The sequence below is a fragment of the Rhinopithecus roxellana genome, chromosome 21 (assembly GCF_007565055.1).
Source record: "Rhinopithecus roxellana isolate Shanxi Qingling chromosome 21, ASM756505v1, whole genome shotgun sequence".
Classification (NCBI taxonomy): domain Eukaryota; kingdom Metazoa; phylum Chordata; class Mammalia; order Primates; family Cercopithecidae; genus Rhinopithecus; species Rhinopithecus roxellana.
The window spans coordinates 53714327-53736735 of NC_044569.1; the positions used below are offsets into that span (position 1 = coordinate 53714327).

Below are 22409 nucleotides of genomic sequence, written 5' to 3' on the forward strand. Positions count from 1 at the left end.
GGAATAACATGAACTATTAAAAGCCAGTTCAAACTTAAGGTCAGTGAAAAGAAAGATGAAGCATCTCAATTTGTAACAAAGCAACTCAATTTACAGAATTAGATTTACAAAAATTTGATTTGCATGCCACTTCTCAGTAATATTACTTTGTACAATGTGAGTGATGGGAGTGGAACTGTGATATGATTTGCCTGATTCTTGAACCAGGGCAACTGATTTATCATTACTATCTTGAGATCTCAGGGAGGAAGACATCATCGTTCAGTCGTCTGTTATTGCCCAAGAAGTAGTGTCTTGTCAGAATAAAATATAATGAATGAACTATGTAAGTTATGGTAATGAATCTCAATCTAAGCTAGACATAGTTTCTTCCTTATCAATTTTGTTTGTTTGGAGAAGTTTTGAGACTGTCTATTGATCACATTGATATAGCAGATGCAGCCTGAAGGAAATGGATGGTATTTAAGAGTAATTTCTGATGCAACCTGAGAAGTAGTGGCTTGTTCTAATTCTGGAAGGAGGGAAAGATTCTGTTTTGATCATCTATTGCTGCATGAAAAATTACCCCCAAAACATGGTAGCATAAACAATTTCGTTTTATTTGCCACTGTTTCTCTAGGTCACCAATCCAGGCAAGGCTTACCTGGGAGATTTCCTGTTCCATGTGGATTGGCTTGCTATCTTATGAGGTTACAGCTATATGGTGGCCAGTGCTGAAACATGCATTTTTCATGTTTTCGTGTGTCTTTGCCCACATGTGTAGTGTCTTAGCAGGGCAGGGACAGCTGTGAGCCTGAATCTCACTTTGTCCACATGACTATCTTCTTATGGTTAGCTTGGGCTTCTTGTACCCAAGGGTGAGCAGTTCAAGTGACAATGGCAGAAACTGCAGAACTCTTAAGGCCACACTTCAGAAGTCAACAAGAATCATTTCTACTGTATTCAGTACATAATCCCAGATCCTAGGGGATGGGGCACTAGCAAGGACACTCTACAAAATAGCATATGTGGTCAAATATATTATGGAGGCCAACACAATTTACCATGTGACCACCATAACTTATTAGAAAAATCACGTGCATAATTTCTTTCTCATAATTCTCGATGTGAACCTTGGAAAGCAGCCATATTTTGTACTATGTATTCTCAGAGCAAAAGACAGAAGCTACCAGATAAAATTGGCACTCACCTGGCGGAACTGTTCCAGGTCAATTTTGTTACCCACCAACACCAGGGGAATTTCATAGGTATGGCGGACCTGAAAAATGAGCTCTTTAAACTTGGCAGCCTCCTGGAATGATTGACGGTCAGTGACGGAGTAGCAGATAATGAAGCCTTCCCCACCTCGCATGTACTGCTCCCGCATGGCTGTGAATTCTGCCTGCAGGAAAAAAAAAAAAAAAAATTAGTTATGGGCTGTCAATATAGATAATTAATATGAGGTTTAAATGTAATCATTATGAAATTTGAATGTTTTAAACTATTAAGAAAATTGATATTTAATCATAGGAGATTTCACTTACTCATGGACTCTTAGGGATTGTATAAAGATATATATTTTTTTAATTTGTAATGACCACACTTTAAAAAAATGAATCTAAATGTTTATACTCCAATCATTAAGTTTATTTGAACCCAGGCTAGATATTCTTTAAATTACACATTTCAGATATTTTTGGAACCAATTTTCTTTTCTCGAAACATTGAAGAAAAAAATGTATAATCTAAGGAAGTTGGCTTCACTTTGCAAATGAAAGTAAGTTTGTATAGGGGATTTGCCATAAGTCTGCCAAGGAAACTGGGGGAACAAATTTTTCTACTCAAAAATATGAAAATGAATTAGAGTTAGACCTTGGTCTTCCTTGTGAATGGAAAAAGTTATTAGCATTGATAATTCCAGATCCAGTTATTTATTTGGGTGTTAGATTTGTCTCATGAAGGTACATAAACAGAAGGATCTAGATTGCTGAGGGATGGATCAGTTTCTACATTCTGCTGACTCTTTCATCTTCTTTCAACTACAACTTCTCAGTGACTGAAAATTCAATATTTGGTTTGAATTACAATTTGGAAAGTTCCTTTAAGTCTAAAATATCTCTTTTTATTCACTTTTATTCTGAAACTACTGTTAAAATGGCCATGGCTAATTAGATAGAAGCAATGGAAAATATAAAACTTAACTTCTGTTTGTGAAATAAGCAATGAAAGAACAAAAGAGCATATTGTGACCTGGACAATTTGTGCTATAAGTAATGAAAGAAATAAAAGTTTTGGTGGGTTTTAACTATGTTTGAAGAATTTGAGAAAATAGGACTTCTTTACCTAGCAAAATGTTGATAAGAACTCACAAAATGCCCTACTCAGAGTAATTGTTTAAATAAATGTTATTTTGATTTAAGCTAGCTTGAAAGATGGGAGCATTTACGTAGATCCAGGAACGCTGGAAAACTAGGGTGGTTGCAAGTCCAGAGACTGATCAAGTTAATAAATTCCTGAGTTAATAAGTGAATTTCACCCATCATTTTCAGTAAATATGGAATAAATGCAAACAGTGTTTGCATCAGTTTCAGCAGTCATTTCTAAGTTGCAAGAACTGGATCACAGAGAGGACAAGAGACTTGTCCAAAGACCAACAACAACATAATATAGAGTTGGTTCAAAAAACTCACGTTACTTGACTCTCACTGTATCAAATTACTTAGCATTAAATTTTATTTTAACTCAATCCTAAATTTCACTATGTGAGTGAAATGTACTAATTTGGGAGAAGAAAACATTCTATTGGATCCACGTTTCATTCCTGAACCACGATTGAGTAATAAAATATCTGAGATCCCTCATAGTTCTGACATATTCCGATTTTGAAACCCTATGTCTGAATCAAAACTCCATAATTGACAGGACTTGACTAGAGAAGTATGGACTGAAAATGATAACTGATGTTTCTCAAACTCATAATTACATTTCTTTGGAAAAGAAATGATAGGATCATCTTGGAAATATGTTTGATCTTTAGGAAAACATAATTAGATCTGTTATATCAGTTGTGTATGATTAAAATAATAAAAATGCAAGCTAAACTGGAAAAGATCTATTTTACAATTTAAAGTTCATGCTATTTTCCGATTATTATTTTCAGTACTAAAGTTTTTGATTTTCAATCATCTAGTCCTTTTTGAAAATTAACAAATATAAATATTAGCAAAATATTTAAATGGTACAGACGTATCTAGTACCAATTTAGTCTTCTTCCCACCTCAAACTTCTAGTTTTCTTTTTCAAATGCATCAGTTAATAGCTTCTTTAACTTTACACTACTGTCTGTGTACATACAAGCATATACATGTTCTTTCTTCCTTTATATATCATTCTAAACTCAATGGGAAACAAAATATATATCTTTAATTAAAATGTAATAGCCCTACTATACCTTGGAAACTATTCTATATAAGTATATACAAATATTGCTTATTCTTTTTTATAGAGACATCATAATTCTTTTCATACATGTACCATAATTAATTTAACTACTTATCTATGAACAGGAATTTAGATGGCCTCCTTTTATTCTTATTATAGAAAATACTGTGATATATATATTCTTAAACATTGCACAGATTTATCTATACCTGAGAAACAGTATTTCTAGACCAAAAAGAACACATATTTTACTTTTGAGAAATATTGCCAATCTCAATGCCAAAGACATTGGGTCAACAATACTTTCTCCAATGTTATATAAATGTGACTATTTATCCTCATTTTCAGTGATGTTGCTTATCAAATTGTTCTACTTTTGCAAATTGTAGAATTGAAACATCATGTTCCTTTTATTTGTATTTATTATTTATGTGTTATGAGCAACATGTCCTATGTTTTACATTCATTTATATATTGTCTTCTACATATTGATTTTATTTTGTTGTGAAGAATGTAGTAGTTTTCTTTGAAGGGGGTTGGTTCTTTTTGTTGTTCAATTGTAGATTGTTTCTTAAATTTGAACTGAAGGAATATATTTCTATGTGAGACATAAGAAAAAGAGCAATGCATTTGACGACTTCAACAAAAATATGCCATAAAGAAATGACTAACAAATTTGATAAAGCATAACAACCTGTTAGGAAGATAAGCAAATTACAGAAGGCAAAATTCACAGAGAATATTGGATGATTGAATGAATAAAGGTCCAACAGTGCTTGTTAACCAGATTCAAAGTTGCACACATATCACATTAAAAATAGATATGTCAAGGAATAACATCTGATCTAAATTGGAATCTCTAGGTATAAAGTTCCAGCATACATACTTTACAATTTGGATGATTTTTGTTTTGCACCTATCTGTAGGAATACATAACTGAAATGTGTGCTCTAGAGTGGTCTTTATATCCTATAAGCAGAGAAAGGTAGTCATAGTGCATGACCTCTAGGACTGTTACTTAGAGCATGTCTTCTGACATGTCACATAACCTCTCTGTGCCTCAATTTCCCCTTTTGTTAAAGATGGATCAGGACATACACTTAACCAGTCTTACAGGGCAGTAGAAAAGCTCAAATGAGAGAAGAGATGTGAAAATGCTTTGATGAATTTTTTAAATACAATACAAATCAAGCCTATTATTATCTCTGGTACAAATCTGGCAGAATAGAAACTTTCACTGGGAGAACAGGCATGAAATCCTCTTTTAGCTGCATTAAATATAAATGTGGCAGTGTTTTTTATATAAGCTTAATCAGAAAAGTATTAAGCTTTTTTTTTCCCAAACAGAAAATCTTTCCACCAATAAAACAGATGTAATGAAGCTATCATAATGAATGGGGGGGATGTTTTATCTTAGATGACCTTTTCTATACCAACTCTTTACACAACATGTATACAAGTTTCTGTGTGTGTGTGTTTTACTAGAAGATGCAGTAGAGGCTGATGGGACCCAGAGATTTGAACAAAATCTCTTTACTATGTATTAACTTAATAATATACGATAAGGAAATCACTTTAAAAGGAAAAATGCTGTGTTCAACATGTTGCTTCCGCCTTCATTCACCCATGAATTAAAGATCCCTATACTTTCTGTTTGGTGTATCCTGAATGTTAATACCATCTTCATTTGCTTCCTGCTATAAATGAAACTTGTTGGTTAATTATTCAGGAACATTTCTAGATTCCATCTGCTATCTATAAGTAGCAACATATTTATGTAACAGACCCTTTGAATAAAATGCTACAAATATAAGCATTTCTAATATTTTCAGAGCTATTCTGAGTACAGCATTCCAGTTTGATCAGTTGCCTTTGATATACTCCCTTGTATTAAAATTGTGTGATAATTTTTCTATATTCAGAAAATGAATACAGAATTTTTGATGAATCTCATATTCCAGCTTCTTGATTATCAGGGTAAGAATTTTAAGCAGGTATTAGAAAATGTAGGAACTGGGCCAGCTCCCCATTGCATTCAAGTAGCAGTACTATAAAGATATGAATGCCTCACTATATTCAAAAAGCACTAGCACTATATTCAGACCAGCTTATTAACCACTCCCAGTAAGGGCACAGAGATAGCATTACATATATTGATCTGAATCCCTTTTGGCCATCTCTTTAATGAACCATATGTCCCTATTTGTTCTCCTTATGGAAAAAAAAGTAAATTAAAAAGTCAGTCAGTCATATACCTAACACTGTACCAAGTGGTAGGAGATATATATATATATCTTGGTTGGAGAAACACAACCAAACCAAGATAAATTGAATGAATAATAATTAAGATCTAAATGAACCTTGGGGTTGAGAAAATGGCAGGAACAGTTTTCAGAGGGAAGGCAAAGAGGGCTTGGTAGGGAAAAGGATGTGATGTTCTTCCTTAACTTTATTATTTGTACAGAACTCCTCAACTTTCAGGTAACCTCACTTCCAAAGATTATGTATTCTCACTCTTAAATAGCCTTTCATAGTCCAAATTCATCATTTGCATAGTAGTTAATCATCTAGGACTTGCTTAGCCTTCAATAGCTGAATTTTTGGAGGGTGGCATAGCACAGAATCATGTGATTGCTGTTTCTTCTATTTGCATCTTTTTAATGAAAGTATAGAAACAATTCTACAGGATTCAAGTCTAGGTATCATAAATTTACTATAATTTATGCAAAGCAAAAGGATTGCAATAAGTGGGAGTGGTGGTTTCTCAGTCTCATTCTGATGCCTTAAATTGGTTATGTCAATTGAAATGAAAATGAACAAACAGCTTTTATAAATGCCGATAATGTGAGGTCAAAGATTGTGCCTAAAAGTCAAAATATAATTAACAAATACCATTTTACAGTTTTCAGAGAAGATAACCTATCATTTGTTTTTTGGTATTTGACACATATTTTTAGGAATGCATTTTATCATGGAATACTGCTTGTGCTGTGCCTAACTCATTCATCAAATATTTATTGAGCACTTATATATGACAGTTGTGTAAGATTTGAGATTGGTAAAATAAATACATATAATAAAACTAAAACATGGAGATATATATTTTTTATTTGTCATATATATATTTGTCATATATATTTGTCATATATATTGTCACATATATGTCATATGTCATTTTATATATCTATATATCTATATATCTATATCTATATCTATCTATATATATATATATGACAAATAAAAATTAGAGCATCAGAACCAAGATAGAGTGAGGAGACAGAGTTTGATTTACAATTTGACTCTGAACATCTAAACAACCCAAGCTACCATGAAAACATGATCAATTATATCACTTTTGTTATCAATAACAACATATTAATTTGACACAAATCTCCCCTAAGCACTGAGAGCTGAAGGCAATTTCTCTTCTTAGGGTTGAGATAAGAGACAACATCCCCAGTGTCAACCCAACTAGATCTGCAGTATCAGGTTCTCTAAGACTAATCTGTGATTGTGTTTTTCAATGTAAGCCTTGTCAAACATTTCATAGTCATACTCAATAATACTGATGGAAGCTTCAAGTAAGATAATAGAAAATTATTCTGTAGAAAATGATTAGTGTGTAATAATTGATAATGATGTTTAAAATATTTTTAGTTTAGTTGTTGGCATTGAAACTGGAGGCTTGAGGGGTACTTGGAATCCAACTATAATGATGGCTCCTGGAAAACTCTCAACTAAATACAATTTGAATAAGTATTAAGGTTGTAATGCAGGAAGAGCTGCATAATTTGTAGATCCCCATGCAAAAATGAAAATGTGAGGCTACTTGTTCAAAAATAATTAAGAATTTCAAGACAGCAAGAGTAATACATTAAAACAAGTACAATGCACTTCTGGGCTTGGGACCCTGGGCAGCTGCAGCAATTGCCGGCTCATGAAGTCAGTCCCATTGCAATGAGATTAGCACAAAGTAACAGCCAGGAGCACATGTGAGGGGAACTAGAACTCAGGAGATTTTTGTCAGGAGGAAAGTAACAAGCAGGCAGCCTTATTTTAGTAGGATTGGTTTGGCAATGGTGAGAGTCACAGTGGAGGAAAGGGCCATTGAGAGCAGGGAGAAAACCATGAAGGCTTTCGCAGTAATTCTGAAGTGTGGTTTCACAAAAGGAGAAAGAAAAGGGGGGGAATTTTTGAATGAGAGGTCACAATAAAGAAAAATGGAGAGAAAGGAATTATGAAAAAATGACATGAAAAACGTATCTCACATTATATATATATATATATATATATATATAAAGTATAGAGATATTAAATGAGATGGCTGTAGTCCTGGAGCTATCAAATAGAAAATCAGAGACACATTGATACCACTGCCTTGCCGAGGAAAGAAAGAATTAAATTAAATTAAATTAAATATGGTTCCAGTTTTTGTAGCCCTGGATCTGGTGATTGTAATGACAGAGATCAGCTGATTGAGAAAGTAAATAACTTAAGAGCCATCATGTCCCACACAGAGTTCTACTTGTCTAGTTAGAGTTAATATTAGACATCCAAATGGAACTATCCATAGATAACTGGAAATATGGCTTAGGTGAAAGATTAGAATCTAAATGGGGTAGTTGTGACAGACTCAGGGGACAAGACTTTTGGACTGAATGTGTGAGTTGGAAATAGGGTACAAATCAATTAGTCTGGATCAGTTTTGGGGGACAAATTCTTTTTGTCCCTTCCTTTTGAGAGCTGGAGCTTTGCCTCCATTTGAAGTATTTTATCTATTTTAAAGGAGATTTTATAGAAATGGTTTTTGACAGCTTTCTTCTAGTTTTGTTCTCTTTTGCCAGGCATGCTCAGTACTGAACTGTCCTTAGATTTTGGCACTTATGCCTCTTTCTTTTATTGTAATTACATGTGTTTTACTCTCATTCCCATCACTAGACTCTAACCTATCTGAGCATCATATTCTCCAAAGCACTAGGGACAGTGCCTGGATCAAAGCCCAATAGATAATTATATTATCACTTGGTTAATTACTTACTTTAAGCTAAATGTTTTAAAATATGTTACTATTCCCTGGATGATATGCACTTTAAGGGGAGTGAGGATTGGAGGCAGGAGGATGAAGATAAAAGGGAAAGGGAATCAAATCCTTAAACTAAATGGATAAAGCTTTTAGTTACTTATTCATTCCTGTACATGTAAGGCCAGGTCTAGTTTCACTTTTAGATAAACCTATATCCCATTGAAATCCACAGCAATTATAAAGCAAGTTAATGTTCCTTATTTCATTGTCTAGCATTAGTCATTTGTCTTACGCTAAGAAGGGAGGAGGAAAGAGGAATCTTACTATATTTGGATCCAATTTTGCACCAAAATTTCTTTCCCATAGAAGTCTGTTTGCCTTTCCTTCTTCTATTTGACTTGTATTTTGTCAAAGATTTAAAGTTTCATGATCGCCTCTGGGTGGTACAAATCCACTAAAAGATATTTCTAATCACAGCTGGCTTCCTGTTTATCCTGGAGGTCACTCATACTGGGAGCTGTTTTCCTGCTGATAAAACCTACAGGGATGAATCTTGGAAGAAGTCAGCATAACTGTGTTGTGAGAGGATTTCATCTACCGCAGTTTAGTCATTCGCAATGTGATACTGAAAGGATGATCTCAACAAAAATAGAGCGAAATAAGAAAATCCACACGACAAAGTTGCAGCTGCTAATTGATTTAGAGTACCTGATAGGATACTACTATAAATAAGAAAAATGATACGGGACTCATGCACACACATACCCACACATGCTTTCTCTAAAAGAGCTTCAGCATCCACAATGAAATTCATATTTCTAAATATTAAATAAAAAATAAATTACTATTTGGTTCCTCCTTCGGTAAAAAACAAATAATCTTGTTTTGCAATATAAAGAATAATTTGTCTCCAGAGAATTACAAAATTTTACAGTTGTATCGACAGGCCAGCACTCCCTTATCATACAAATGAGGAAAGTGATTATTGGAGCAGGTGTTTGTCCTCTATGACATCAGAAGTACAACCAGGAAGAGATTACAAGGTTCTTGACCATCATAAAGTGCTGGATATACTTCATCCTCCAGCTTAGTTATACCTCCTGAATGGCTGCTCTAACCCCAGGGTCTCCCTTTTCTAATCAATCCATCAATGGGGGGAAATCCATCCATTTCACTATCTGATTACTCTTCTTTAAGTACTGCATTTATTCTGCAGCTCTTCTGTCTCCAAAGGTCCAGTGGTTGCACATTTACTTTCACATCAAATCTATACTCATCAGCTATATCGAGACCATCCTGGCTAATATGGTGAAACCCCGTCTCTACTAAAAAATACAAAAAACTAGCCGGGCGACGAGGCGGGCGCCTGTAGTCCCAGCTACTCGGGAGGCTGAGACAGGAGAATGGCTTGAACCCGGGAGGCGGAGCTTGCAGTGAGCTGAGAGCCGGCCACTGCAATCCAGCCTGGGCGGCAGAGCAAGACTCCGTCTCAAAAAAAAAAAAAAAAAAAAAAAAAAAAAAAAAAAAAAAAAAAAAAAAAAAAAAAGACCCTATATAATCTGATATCATGCTACCAATCAAGCTTTATCTCCAGTTAATACTGAATATGCCCTCTCTAACGGGGTCACTTCTCTCATGGCCTGATCATAAAAGTTGTCTCTCTTACCACTGTGCTTTCATGAACATTATTCCTCATACTTGAACCTTTTTTAGGGAATCAAGAATTTAGTGATTATCAGATGCAAACTTTTTACTTTGCAAATGAGAAAATCAGAGCCCAGAAAGGTAGTGATGATATCATTTTCTCATAGCTAATTAAAACACAGCCAGCTCAGAAAGTCCAGTTTTCTAATCCCTTCTACATCACATGGGTAGCTTTCTTTCCTTTGCTGTGATCTGAATCCTGTGCATGCTTCTAAGTCGATTATATTCTTCCTGGTTTTCTGTTTGTTTGTTTGTTTGTTTCTTTTTGTGAACCCATACCTAACAAACCCAGCCTTTATTGAGAATTATTTTTTGTATATTTTCATCACTTATCAACTTAAAAAATTAGCAATTAATTATATCTTTCTTATTTTCTTTTTATTCAAGGAATTAGACTTGTGTCACCAAGCAAATGTTACACATTAATTAGAGGACAACATCTATGCTTAAAGTGTTTTTAACACTTACGTTGCACTTACATTGCTTGATAGATTTTTAACGTTAAAAAATTCAACTAAATTGCTGCCATTTGAACAAATAAATGCCATTTAGAAAAATATTTTGATGTGCTAACTCTATGACAATGTATGTATTCTGGAACACAGACATAATAAGCAAGCTTCTAACAGTAAAGGAGTTTGTGAGTACTAATAAGGAAAATCATCCGAGATAAATCTTTTAAGAAAATTGGTAGAAAAAAGTTTTAAAATTTATATTGTTAAGGGACATGCCTGTACCATCAAAATCAGCAAAATTTTTGTTCCCAAGTCAGTCAATATCTTTCTCTCTTTAAAAAATTCATTTGTAGGCCGGGCGCGGTGGCTCAAGCCCGTAATCCCAGCACTTTGGGAGGCCGAGACGGGCGGATCACGAGGTCAGGAGATCGAGACCATCCTGGCTAACACGGTGAAACCCCATCTCTACTAAAAAATACAAAAAACTAGCCGGGCGAGGTGGAGGGCGCCTGCAGTCCCAGCTACTCGGGAGGCTGAGGCAGGAGAATGGCGTGAACCCAGGAGGCGGAGCTTGCAGTGAGCTGAGATCCGGCCACTGCACTCCAGCCCGGGCGACAGAGCAAGACTCTGTCTCAAAAAAATAAAAAAAATAAAAAAAATAAATAAATAAAAAATAAATAAATAAAAAAAAACATTTGTAATCTTGTGAAATGGTTTGGCTGTGTTCTGGCCAAAATCTCATCTTGAATTGTAGTTCCCATAATTCCCACATCCTGGAAGGGACCTGGTGAGAGGTAATTGAATCATGGAGGCAGTTACCTCCATGCCTCCATGTTCTCATGATAGTGACAGAGTTCTCCTGAAATGTAATGGTTTCATAATGGGCTTACCCCCTTTTGCTCATTCTTCTCCTTCCTGCCCCCATGTGATGAAAGACGTGTTTACTTCCTATTCCACCATCATCGAACACTTTGTGAGGTCTCCCAGCCACGCTGAACTGTAAGTCAATTAAACCTCTTTCCTGGCCTGGCGCCGTGGCTCACGCCTGTAATCTCAGCACTTTGGGAGGCCGAGACGGGCAGACCACAAGGTCAGGAGTTCGAGACCATCCTGGCCAACTTGGTGATCTCTACTAAAAATACAAAATTAGCTGGGCGTGGTGATGCATGCCTGCAATCCCAGCTACTCAGGAGGCTGAGGCAGGAGAATCACTGAACCCGGGAGTCAAAGGTTGCAGTGAGCCAAGATCACACCACTGCACTCTAGCCTGGTGACAGAGCAAGACTCCATCTCACAGAAGAAAAAAAAAGAAAAGAAAACCTCTTTCCTTTATAAATTACCCAATCTCAGGTATGTCTTTATTAGCAGCATGGGAACAGATCAATATGCCTTGCATCTTGCATAAAAATGTATTAGGAAAAATTTTAAATATATTGAAAAAACTTTGTTTGTTCCATATTATTTCAACTCCTTGCAGTAACTGTGCTCAATCAAATAATTTGGTTATTCAAATATAATTGTGTTTCATTACACTTTTAAACTCAGGTGAGCTGTTCCATAACACAAAAACATTGTCATGTCAGTTTGGTAATTTTAGAATCATTTTGATCTAGCTATTTAAAATATAATAATTTTAAAATTGCATATTCAACTACATTGGAAAAAATAGGATTTCATTATTAGGTTAGGGCCAGGAAAAATATGGGGATAATGGAGAATGATGAGATAATGACGATATTTGAGTTTTAAAATTATCAAGGCTGGTTTCTACTATGGTATTGTTTGTGAAATGCCCCAAGATGGATTCACTTTGGAAGTTAATAGTTTTTGAAATTGTTAGTAAGTTGTAGTAAATATAAAAAGTATGGATATATGAAAATCATATTAACATAGAACATAGATATTAACATCATATGATATCATATGCATACATATAAAATTTAAGCACATATATTAATATTGTATAGCATATGTTTTATTATTTTAAAATGTATTTTGGTGACTAGGACATATGATAATTTTAAACAATGCTTTTCTTAAACCCTTTCTATTGCAGCAATATTTTAAAATCAAAAGCTTCCTGTTCAAGAGAGTGGGCAATTTCTCGGTCTCTTGCACCTCAAAATGCAATTGAAATCACAGAACTATTGTTATTATTTGATATCTATACTACCATTGGAAAACAAAATGATAGCAACAGTAACTCAAAATTTCTGGAAAATTAAAAGTGAAAGTAGAAAAAAACGATAAATAGAAAGAGTCCTAATGAAGTCTTGGGACTCGTCAAACACAGCATCACCAACAAACAGAAAAAGTCATAGTGTCTGCAAGTAGTGATCAGGGTAATTAAATAAAGAAACAGCTGGGATTTAAAAAAAAAAGAAAGAAAGAAAGAAAAAAAGAAAAACCTTTCCCTTACATTATCAGTTACTGCCTTTACCACTTGTTCAAAACCCTGCAGACCCTGTTGAGGAAGACAAAAGGTCTAACTGTGGGATATTCTGGTGTTAGTGTTGGGGCCTCAAGAGAGAGAACTGAGCAAATGCTGAGATGATTCCGAATTGCTTCACTAGAGAGTGGAGTGGGGCAGGGCTGAATGAATGAACAAGGACACTTCTCAGTTAGGAAATGTGCTAAGGGAATCCCCTATGTCACCCTACAGCAGAGACACTCTTTCCTTCACGTTTTGTGGCAGTCTTCTGCCTGCAAGTCTTTCAGATTTTAGCAAACACGGATACTGCAGGGTTGGTTAACAGCCACGAAGCTCTGGACTCATCCACCCAGCCCTTATTAGATGGTGTCAGTGCAGTTGTGTGGGACGCCCCTGCTGGATCCTAAGATCGAAGAGAGCTGGGAACTTGTCTAGTGTGTTCATCCTCATACAGTCTTTGTGCAGTGTCTGCTATTAGATATTAGATATATTGTTACCAGAAGGCAGGCCTAGAGTATGAGATGTCCAGGTTCTTAGCATGTTGAACAAAGAACTGAACAAAGTGCACAAAATAACAAAGGAACGAAATGGTGAAAGTAAGGATTCACTGAAGCTAGAGAATGCTCCACAGGGTTGGAGCGGCCCCAGCAAGCAGCTCAAGACCCCGGTGACAAAGTTTCCTGGAGTTTAAGTGCCCCATTTTGAGGTCCGGATTGGTTATCCACTATGTGGATGAAGGATTTGGCCTGTGGCCATTTAGAGGCCAGAGTGGATTTGGTGCCCTATGCAGATGAAGGAATGGCCTGCACTTGGCCCGTGGGCAATCAGAGGCACTTTCCTTTTACATTCGAGATGTAGTGGGAAAGGGGGTGGTGCAGGGAGTAGTTTTGGATACTTTGTTAGTGGGGCTTAGAGAGATAGGGATTTTCCTTTCCCTCCAGTTTTAGGAAGTGATCACAAGTTGGCCGTAGAGTGCCTGCCTCCAGACCCAGGTGTTTTCGTTTTTGATCTAGTTTTAGGAAATTAACTCCAATTGGCCTTCAATTCCCTGTCTCCATACCCTGTTCTCCTGCCTCAATATCATATGCTAAATAACCAAATAAATAAATAAACTTTTTGTATCACAGTATCAGGTGCACTATCATTTAACTGGTGAAACTGCCGGAACACACACAGACTTCCATTTCCTAACCAGCTTTTGCCATAACAAAAGTAGAACCCAAACTTCCGTCACACTGGACAATGTTAAGTTTCCATTTGAGTATGTGAAACAACACAGAGAAGTGCAAGAGGTTGTTGTTAACGATGTTGTTTCAGTTTCAGAGAACTCATAAACAAGAACCAATCTGAGAAATGTTGGACTACTGAAGTGAAGAACCAGAGACATTACACATTTTTCTAACCACTCAGAAACTTTTCCTTACTCCTGCTCATTCTGTGTTCTCTATCTTTTATGCATTATCGTACTTAGAACACCAATTTAACCCTTAAGTATATATCTCTATACTACATATGGCATTCTTTACTCCTCCTTCATATCAAGGTGAGTACATGTGATGTAATTATGAGAATGTGGGCCAGGCACGGTGGCTCACGCCTGTAATCCCAGCACTTTGGGAGACCGAGGTGGGTGGATCACTTGAGGTCAGGAGTTCGAGACCAGCCTGACCAACATGGTGAAACCCCGTCTCTACTAAATATACAAAAAGTAGCTGGGCTTCGTGGTACATGCCTGTAATCCCAGCTACTCAGGTAACTGAGGCACTGAGGCAGGGGAATCGCTTGAACCTGGGAGGTGGAGGTTACAGTGAGCTGAGATCGTGCCATTGCACTCCAGCCTGGACAACAAGAGCAAAACTTGACTCAAAAAAAAAAAAAAAAAAAAAAAAAAGAAGAGAGAGAATGTGACTTGAGGGAACCACAAACATGACATTGGATCTGCTGGGCAAATATCTTGATTTCTCTGACCATCTATTTTCTCATCTGGATTATGGAAAATCAATGCCTTTCCAGTATCACCAATGTGAAGATTAAATAATATAATATATGAAAAATGCCTTCCTCTATGTTGGTTCTAACATGGTTTGCCTCTGAAAAATACTAGCTATATGGTTACTGTCATTTTTTTTTTCTATCCTCATGAAACTCACCAAAGTAAAATCCCTAACTGCAATTTTTATTCTTGAATAATTTGGCCAACAATTTAGTCTTTAAATGTCCTTAAAAACATGCCTGCTTCTATGCAGTGCCCATGAGAAGAGTACTCTATTATCCAAGTGATTCAAAAATTATTTTTTATGCTACTTGAACCTCAGAGGTACAGCAGAGAAGGTGGTAAACAGGATAGTAAAAACTTGACTGTGCTAGCAACATGATAAGTAGGGCAGCATGCATGGTTCCTATTTTCTATTATTTCAAATAGGAAAGAAAGAAAAAGGAGATGTGCTCTGGAAAGCATCAAATGCAACTGCAAAACCGGTTTAGTTATCAGCTAACCACAAAGCTTCCTGATCTATATTGTTTCAGGGCTGGATCTCATTTGCTCAAATTTAGATTGACTGGAAAAGACAGTAAATAAGACAGGGATGGAGTATTTCTGGGAGTTAACATAAGTTGTAAACAACAGAGATAAAATTCTGTGGGGGAACATAAAAACTAACCCAATCTTATCAAACTGAAGAACTCAGAAAATAGTAATTGTAACTATTTAGGGAGATAAGAGGATAAATACAACTCTTCAGGAGGCAAGGGATTGGCTATAGCTCTTTGAGAGACAAATGTAAGGTAGGGTCAGGGCATTGGTAGTTCTCTCCCTCTGACTGAGGACTCCAGTGGCTATGGGGAATTACCTTGAGCTAAGGAAACTTCAGCCTGAGGCAGAGTAGATAAATAGAAGGATATTCAAATATTGATCACCAAGGTATTCCAAGGATTTTTGTAAAGAGGAAATATGATATCTAAGAAAGAAAAGAGAGTGGAAGAGTAACTACATTTCACTTGATTCAACAGATGTTTAAAATTGGGTATTTGAAAGTTTTAAGTGAGAAAGGAAATAAGCATAAAATAGTATTGAGTGTGGCCAAGGGGATAAAAAAAATAGCATAAAACAAAAACAAGGGACTTTCAAGCAATGGATGCAGAAAACCTGGTGGTAGAAATGCCAGTTCTGGAGATATCTGCAATGAGACCGAACAAGTTCGAACACATCTATTTCAAGAAATTTTGATCTTGAATGAAGAAGAAAGAGCAAAATGATACAATAAAATAATTCCTTCTCACCTAATTTTTAAGATTCACTAGAGTTTAAGACATGTGATGCACACTGCCAAAATCTGGTACTTCCTTTCCTCCTCTTCCCTAAAAACATTGTCCTTCAAAGCTCTTGAAGGAAGACTTAACAAGATAACCAAGTTTCAACTTTAAAATATGCTTTAAGACATAATTTTGCTTCCAAAATAGCAAGCTGCCTACTCCAGTGTTAGAATTGAAGAAAGATTCAAATATGGAAAACATTCTATTTACATTTAGTCCAAATGCTCAAGAATTATTAACTTACACTGATAAGAGAATTAGTAGTAAAAAAATTATTAATATAGCACACATAATACACTACTTTTTTAAGAGAGAGCATCTTGCTCTGTTGCCCAGGGTGGAGTAGAGTGACACAATCATAGTTCACTGAAGCCTCAACTTCCCAGGCTCAAGTGACTCTCCCATCTCAGCCTCCTGGGTAGCTAAGACTACAGTCATGTGCCACCAGGCTCAGCTAATTTTTTATTTTTTAATTTTTGATAGAGATGGCATCTCACTATGTTGCCCAAGCTGGTCTCAAACTCTTGGGCTCAAGCAATACTCCTGCCTTGGCCTCCCAAAGTGCTAGGGTTATACTGGTGTGAAGCACCACCCCCAGCCAATAGACTACTTATTCACTTAGAAGACATTAAACAAAACAACCAACTTAATAGAATTTTTCAAATACATTTATTGAGAATATAAGAAAGCAGATGATTTGAACATGAAAACTGTCAAAGAGTTACATCGGCAAGAGGCTGGTGAGAGGGATTAAGCATGGGGTTCTGGAGCTATACTGCCTGGGTTTGAATTCTGACTCTGCCACTTCATAGGTCCCTAGGATTCTGCTTTTTCATCTGCGCAATGCAGTTAAGAAGAGTACCTACCGCGTAAGGTTGTTGCAAGACCAAGTCTGTTATTACAACTAAAGATCTGTAAAAATTTCCTCCTGTAACCAGCTTCCAAGACTACCTGGACATAGTAAGAACCAATATACTTTAGCAACTATAAATATTGCTTTGTTTACTAGGTCTGTTTCCTCTGCTTAGCTCAAGATAGAACTAATAGCTCTATTTGTCATAAATGATCAGGAATGAGATGTGGAATTGCGGTTTGGACTTGCCCCTTTTAAACACCTTTTGTTAGGCTGACAGAGGTACAAATAAGCCTAAAGCCACAGATAATTACCCACAGGAAGAAATTCTACTTATCTCCTGAAATGGTTTACTAATGCTTAATCTGGTATTACTACTAAAAGAAAATACCTATTTCAAGTTTTAAAATTTTGTTCTTTATTCCAAGTCAAAATATGCCTACATAATTTTTTTGCAAAAAAAAAAAAAAATGCTACTGAAGTAACATTAGTATTTATATCTAAAACCTGGACTGCAAGCCTGATTACAAACATAGGTCTCCCTTCCAACATAACACTAGAGAACAATATAACCTTTGATAGCTCTTGGCACATCATATAATACAAAAAACAAAATAAAAATATGTCATTTAAAAAAATTATAAGTACAATAATAGTGTGCAAATAATGACTAGAGCCAGAAGGATTTGCTTGAGAAAGTTTCATACATGTACACGGCAATTTGCATTAATCTGACCATTCCCCTATTGTTCGTCTACCTGAATGAAGGCCTGATAGGGATAAATCATATAGATTAACACTCTGAAAAGCAGCCAACACTGGTGTTTTAATGCAGCCAAAGCCGAATAACAATAGTCCAGGAAAGATACATTCTATGCCCCCATGCATTTGTTTATGTGGCTCCCTGTGCCTTAAATTTCCTTTCCATTCGTCAAGGTTCAGTTTAAATGTTGCAGGTCACATCTTCTCCTACTTCTCTTCAAAGGAAAAATCCTCTCTCAAATTTTGAAAGGCTCACTTTATATATATATATACACACACACACACTTCATATATATTAATATATTGATCTTGAATAATATACATTATATACACAATAATATACATTATATACACAATATATAGTAAATAACATTATTATATATTCACTAACATTATATATAGTTAAATATATATAATGTGTATATCTACACACACACATATATAGACACGCACACACATGACACACCCTGTCTTCACAGGGGCAGTGTGTTACCCTTGATGTCTACTTGTTGGCCTATCACACGGTATGGCTGGCTTCCAGGTCAGGTGCTGTATCTTTACAATGTAAGTAAGAATGTATTAGCGGAGGGCTGCACACAGCACTTAGTAGGTCCCCCACAACTATTTGTTAAGTGAATGAAAAAACACGTCATATAAAGTCCTTAACAATGTATATGCCTCTTTTGTAAGCTTCATTTTATTTTTCAAAATGAATAGTATTGAAAGGTATCACTGTTTCCAATTTATAAATTAGGAAAATGAAATTCAGGAACATTTAGTATTTTGACCAATGTCACACAGTGAGTGAATAGGGAGATGAGAATATTAATTTAACTCCACTTAACTCTTAATTCTGATGTACATTCCAAAATAGTATGCTGGTAAGTTTTCTGACTCTTAGAGCAGCAATGTCATTTGCTTTATGGTACAAAGTCTTCCTGGTCTAGGAATTTAAATGCAACTGCTCTGATAGTATAAACGAAAGTCCCATTTATTCATAGTTGATATCTTGGAAAATTGTGTGTATTCTGTCAGGCTTGACACTCAGGCTTCTAATACATGTTGTTTGGCTTTCTGACATTATTCAGCAGAAGAGAGGCTTTAAACAACATTTAAGGGAAAGGAGCAATAGTTTGATCTTGAATGTGGCAAAGAAGGGATATCCAGACAGAGACTTTACAAAGGCAAAAAGAAATGAGCAAATGGTATATATCATTTTAAGCAGATTTGCATGACTGGAGCCAAGAACTACTGTCAAGGAAGAAAATAGACTGGCTGTACATAGAATTGGGATAAGAAACTGTCAAGATAGTATGATTTGAGGAACACTAAAAGCTATTCCCTCGCCTAGAAGTACTTTCCCTGCTGACCGCCCCCCGCCCCCCACCAATGCCTAATATTACTTATTTTTCTGAGTTAGAGCATCAAAAATTTCTGTTCACAGATGAAAGTTTCATTGTTTGCTGTCCATAGATACAATGTGAAATGGTTGATCAAATTACCCAAGGTTAATAAATTCCTTAAAACAATGCAAGTAAATCCAGAATAAGGCATGTAAACAAACATTTTCTAGAGAAGGTGATAATAATCCCTATTCCCCTTACCAAACAGTGTTGTTGTGGAGTAGAATTAATCACATCAGTTTTCTATGGGGAAAAATGCCAGATACTTTAATGTATTATTATTTGCTTTAATATCTAACATGATAAATTTAAGTAGAATTAATAACATTGATTTTACAGTGCTGTTGGTTAAGTATTCTTCTGTTTCATATATATGTATGTATATTTGTGTGAATAATTAATATGTATATTTTATTCCAGTTAATTTTATGAACAACCCTATAACGAAGAGACTAAGGAACTAAAAAGGAGACAAACTAAGGAACAGAGAAGTTAAATAACCTGTCCAAGATCACACAACTAGTTAGTTGTAGAACTGGGATTATTGTGATAGGTAAATTTGTTTAATCTCTGTCATTTCCATTATAGCAGTTTATGCAAGGATAAGTGATACTCAGATTATCAAGGTATCACTTATGTATGACTCATCAAAAAAGTTGTTTTGTAGTTGTTATCTTAACTGTTCAAGTAAAAAAAAAAAAACAATGAATATGTCAAACACACTGATTTGCCCTTTGCCTTTTCACAGTAGAAATAATCCCTTAGAACTTAGAAATAACAATTGATCACCCCCAAACCTCTCCATATGGCTTGGCATAAGGACTGCTTTTTTCCTGGCACACAGAGTGGTTACTTCTGCCAGGACTCAACTTCTATAATTTTCAAATTACTTGAAGGCATGCATGTACCTTCACCCTCTGGACAGTGAAGGAGAAGTGGACTCGCAGTATCGGAAGCCTCTCTCACTCAGGAGTCCAGTGTCTTGCCTCCTGGAATGTTTAACATTAAATCAACTCTCACAGCTACGTGTGGTCTTCCTCTTCCTTTAACTGTTACCTTACCTTCAACAGTAGGTCACAAATAAAATCATTTTTATCAATGTTGTTTCATCACACATTGATGAGGAAAAAATATCAGGCACTGTCTGCGTGGAGTTTGCACATTCTCCCCATGTCAACGTGCATTTTCTCCGGGTGCTTGGGCTTCCTTCCATGTGCCAAAGCTGTGTCCATTAGGTAAATTGTTAGGTTTAAATAGCTCTATCCTGAGTAAGTGTGGGTGTGAGTGTGGCCTGCAATGGAATGATGTTAGTACAGAGTGGGTTCCCACCTTGTACCCTGAGCTGTCAGGATAGGAAAATGAGTAAATGAATGAATACCAATTATTGTAAAATAAAAATTCACCAAATCTGCATAATCATGTAAATGTATGACAATAAGTGATGTGACAGGAAAGTGCCCATCGAGCCTGCCATGCTGGTGATTGATAATGTTTGAACTGCATGGTGCTAGTGTGTCCAGAGTTGGTTTCTTCCAGTGGGTTGACAGTCCTTGACTTCAAGAACGGAGCCACAGACCTTCATGGTGAGTGTTACAGCTCTTAAAGATGGCATGGACCCAAAGATTAAGCAGCAGCAAGATTCACAGTGAAGAGGGAAAGAACAAAGCTTCCACAGCATGGAAGAGGACCTGAACAGGCTGCCACTGCTAGCTGGTGTGGCCAGCTTTGATTCCCTTATTTGTCCCCTCCCATGTTCTGTTTCTGTCCTATCACAATGCCCTTTTTTCAATCCTCTCTACAATTGGCTACTTTTAGGATCCTGCTGATTGGTGCATTTTACAGAATGCTGATTGGTACATTTTACAGCAAGCTGATAGGTGCATTTTACAATCCTCTTGCTAGCTACAGAGAGCTGATTGGTGTGTTTTTACCGAGCACTGATTGGAGCATTCTACAATCCCCTTGTAAGATGAAAAGTTCTCCAAGTCCCCACTGGACCTAGGAACTTCAGCTGGCTTCACCTCTCAGTAGGTACTCCTGACAATTTTCAATTTGCAAATACTTATTGTTTGATTTAACCCACCATCACTATGACCATTGTCACCCCTGAATCACCACAAATTGAGTAAATAATTCTTTTACATGTTTTTATTAATCTTTCCTAAATGTATGTATATCTCACATTTATTTCTTTATTTTTAGAAGTGGTTTGGGTCTTTATTTAGAAGTTTGATAATTTTTTGCCCAGAAATAGATCATAGGAAGTTAATTCTTATTTATAAATATTAGCCTATGGTAGAATCAGTTTTGTGATGTCATTTTATGTAAAATCAAAGTGTCTAAGAACTTGTCAATGACATTAGGACATTAGGTGAGGACTTATTGTACTTACTTTTGTCCTAAATTATGGGGTCATCCTTCTCTTTTATTCCCAAACCTCACATTGAATCTATTAGCAAATGTGGTCAGTTCTACCTTCAGTGTATCTCCAGAATCCAGCTACTTTTTTCTTTCGGAAAGGACAGCACATGGGGTAAGCACCACCCCATTCCCTTACTTCAGTGCAATAGACTCCTAGCTGCTTTTCCTGCCCCTACAACCTCTGTTATCAACACAGCATTCAGACCAAGTCTTTGAAATGTAAGCCACGTCAGGTCCCATCCCTACTTTGAACTGGCTAATGGCTCCCATGTCCTTCAGTGGAAAAGACAAAAAGTCTTGGCAATGAGCCCTGGGGCCATATGCAGACTGCCCATTACCCTAACTTCTCTCTTCCTGTCTCTTACTGAGCCTCACTTGCTCATCCCACTCCAGCCACACTGGCCTTTCCTGTTTCCTAAATGTGCCAGGCAAACTCTCACACTTCTTTGTTTACTTTTTCATTATAGTTCTTATACCATCTAGCAGACCATCAAGTTTGGTTGTTTATTTATGTTGTTTATTGTTTGTCTCTCCCACTAAAACGTGAGCTTCATGAGGTCAAGGATTTATGTTTCCTATATTTGCAGCAATGTCCCCTAGCCTGAGGCATGCCTGGCACAGGACA

At 36.2% G+C, this 22409-nt stretch overlaps 1 protein-coding gene across 1 annotated transcript in view; it reads right to left on the reverse strand.

Moving 5' to 3' along the window:
- The window catches only part of RIT2 (Ras like without CAAX 2), a 387902-nt gene that overhangs the window by 183962 nt on the left and 181531 nt on the right, over window positions 1-22409 (reverse strand). Inside the window, exon 4 of the mRNA XM_010358789.2 lies at window positions 1190-1381. Within this exon, the coding sequence (XP_010357091.1) occupies window positions 1190-1381 (192 nt within the window). The remainder of the gene's footprint in view (window positions 1-1189; window positions 1382-22409) is intronic.